Below are 2,203 nucleotides of genomic sequence, written 5' to 3' on the forward strand. Positions count from 1 at the left end.
AAATAAAAAATAATCTCGACTATTATTTCCCGCTTTTCATTTCAGAATACATTTTGTTTTACAGCACACTAAATCAGCCACCACTCCTGTAAATGCACACCAGCACATTTGAGTGTATACATTACTCTTCTGTAGAGGAAATAACGCCATTAATCCACATCTCCATAATATAATCATGTATAATGACACAGCCGCGTTTTAATCAACACTAAACTTCTGACATTGTCTCAAAGCGCCTCATTTGATACCCGATCCCCTCTTGTGGCAGCAGCGTGTAGTGCATCCGGCAGAGGATGCAGCTGGTTGTCATGGCAGCAGTGCTGGCGCTGGCGGGGGCGGAGCAAGACTGCAGCTCCGGCTGTCGCCCAAAGAACATCAGCCTCTCTGTGGACACCTGCGGCACCACCGAGTTCGTCGACACCACCATTTGTGAAGGACAGTGTTTCCAAAAGGTGAAGAGTGACTCGCTCTCCTCTAACTTGTGCTACTTGTGCACTGTTTTTCCCGGTGAGACATGTGCGTTTATTCTGCTTAGACGTGATGTGTTAAGCTGAGCTCAGTGCTCCTGAGGAAATCATTCATTTCGATTTGATTTATACAAATCACCACAGCTGTCACTTAAATGTGTTTTATTGTAAGGTGAAGGCACTACGGAGAAAAGCCCAATCACATAACCTCCCATGAGCAAGCGCTAGGTGACAGTGGGAAGGAAAAACTCCCTTTTAACAACAAGGAACCTCCAGAACCGAGAACCAGCCTCGCAGTCATCCAGTCTGAGTGGCTGGGGGTGACAATAATAGTTGCAATCTGAAAATTTTATAGTGTTCAGTAAGATTATGTATTGCTATAAGTTTTCTTTAAAGATAAATCACATTTACAACTTTATAGCAGACCTCTTAAAGGCTACTGCAGGGGCACACATTTGATCCTCACCAAGCCATCTCTTGTGTCATTCCCTGGCCCTCCACCTGTTTTCCCTCTCTACATACTACTGCTCCATAAAAACAGAAAAGAAAGAAAAATACTATAATGAGAGATCATTACATAATACAAGCTTTAGGGTTAAAGCACACATTCAATGACCATCAAAATTATACAAACTTTGTACAAGTATATAGAAAATGAAAATTTAAAATTGACCTCTAACATCAAAAGATACCACAAGTGACCCTTTTGAAAGGGTTGTAGTCCGGTATTAGTTTATTTATTAAAATGTTTGCAAAGCCAATTAAAATCTTGTACTTTTGAGTTTTTTAATGTCTCACAAGCTAAATAATCTTAAATAGTGGCAGCAAAAGTCAAAAGCTGTCAGATTCATGAAGTTGGAATGAAATCCCTTTAAAGAAATGGAACTGACTGTGTTTATATCCATGTGTCTGATCCCTCTGCTCTGCTGGTAGGATCCCAACTATGTTCATACTGACGACGGGCCCAAACAGAAAACCTGCAACGGAGAGTGGTCCTACGAGGTGAAATACACAGAGCAATGTCCACGGGGTTTCATCTACCCTGTGGCCAGGAAGTGTGAGTGCACTGCATGCAATGCAAACACAGACTGCGGGACCTTGTCTGGATACATACCCAGCTGTTAGCCCTTTTAAAGAACCCCAGTATTCATCCTGCGCTTAACAGTTATCTTCTTTGCACCTCTTCCCTCTGAAATAAACCAGTGATACAAGCCTTTCTGTTTCAATCTGTTTTATTACAATTTTTTTATAAATGCAACCCCTCCCTTAAAAGTTATTCTCTTTATACGTGTAGGTAATTGTGGTCACACCAGAACACAGGTATCAATAGTCGTTATTAGACCGCTTGCATTATTAGTGGCGCGCTTCAGTCTTATAGTGTCATAAGTCACAGCAGAAGAAACTGTGTAGATGCAGCAGACCTGTAGAGTCAGCTAGAAAAGCAACCACCCAACAGTTTCCCTTTTTGTTTTGAGCGGGGTGACTGACCCCTGAAAGTCAATAATCCTGCGAGTCAGGTTTCCCTGCTGAGAACAGGATATAATCTTGCAAAGAAAACAGAACACTTCTCCTCCTCTTTTGACAGGTGGAAATGAAAATATAGAGTTTGCAGCATATTGAACTCCCCCCCCCCCCCCCTCCCCCTGCAAAGTGCCTGCAAATCGGTGTCTCTCTACTCAACTCAACACAGCCTAGTGAGCAGAAAACCTCCTCAGAGCTGTTAAAGTGGTGGAAAC

General features: G+C 42.4%; 1 protein-coding gene across 1 annotated transcript; it reads left to right on the top strand.

The window, feature by feature from the left end:
- Positions 1-293: 293 nt before the first annotated feature.
- On the top strand, positions 294-1,592 carry LOC146640057 (gonadotropin subunit beta-1-like). Its single transcript, XM_085357363.1, has 2 exons — positions 294-452; positions 1,401-1,592. Exons 1-2 carry the CDS (start codon positions 294-296, stop codon positions 1,590-1,592), a joined length of 351 nt encoding a protein of 116 aa, XP_085213489.1.
- The last annotated feature ends 611 nt before the right edge of the window (positions 1,593-2,203 follow it).

This window comes from Diplotaxodon limnothrissa, linkage group LG1 (genome assembly GCF_057381915.1).
Source record: "Diplotaxodon limnothrissa isolate DT_005_m linkage group LG1, D_limnothrissa_male_GT1.1, whole genome shotgun sequence".
In the NCBI taxonomy this organism is placed as follows: Eukaryota; Metazoa; Chordata; class Actinopteri; order Cichliformes; family Cichlidae; genus Diplotaxodon; species Diplotaxodon limnothrissa.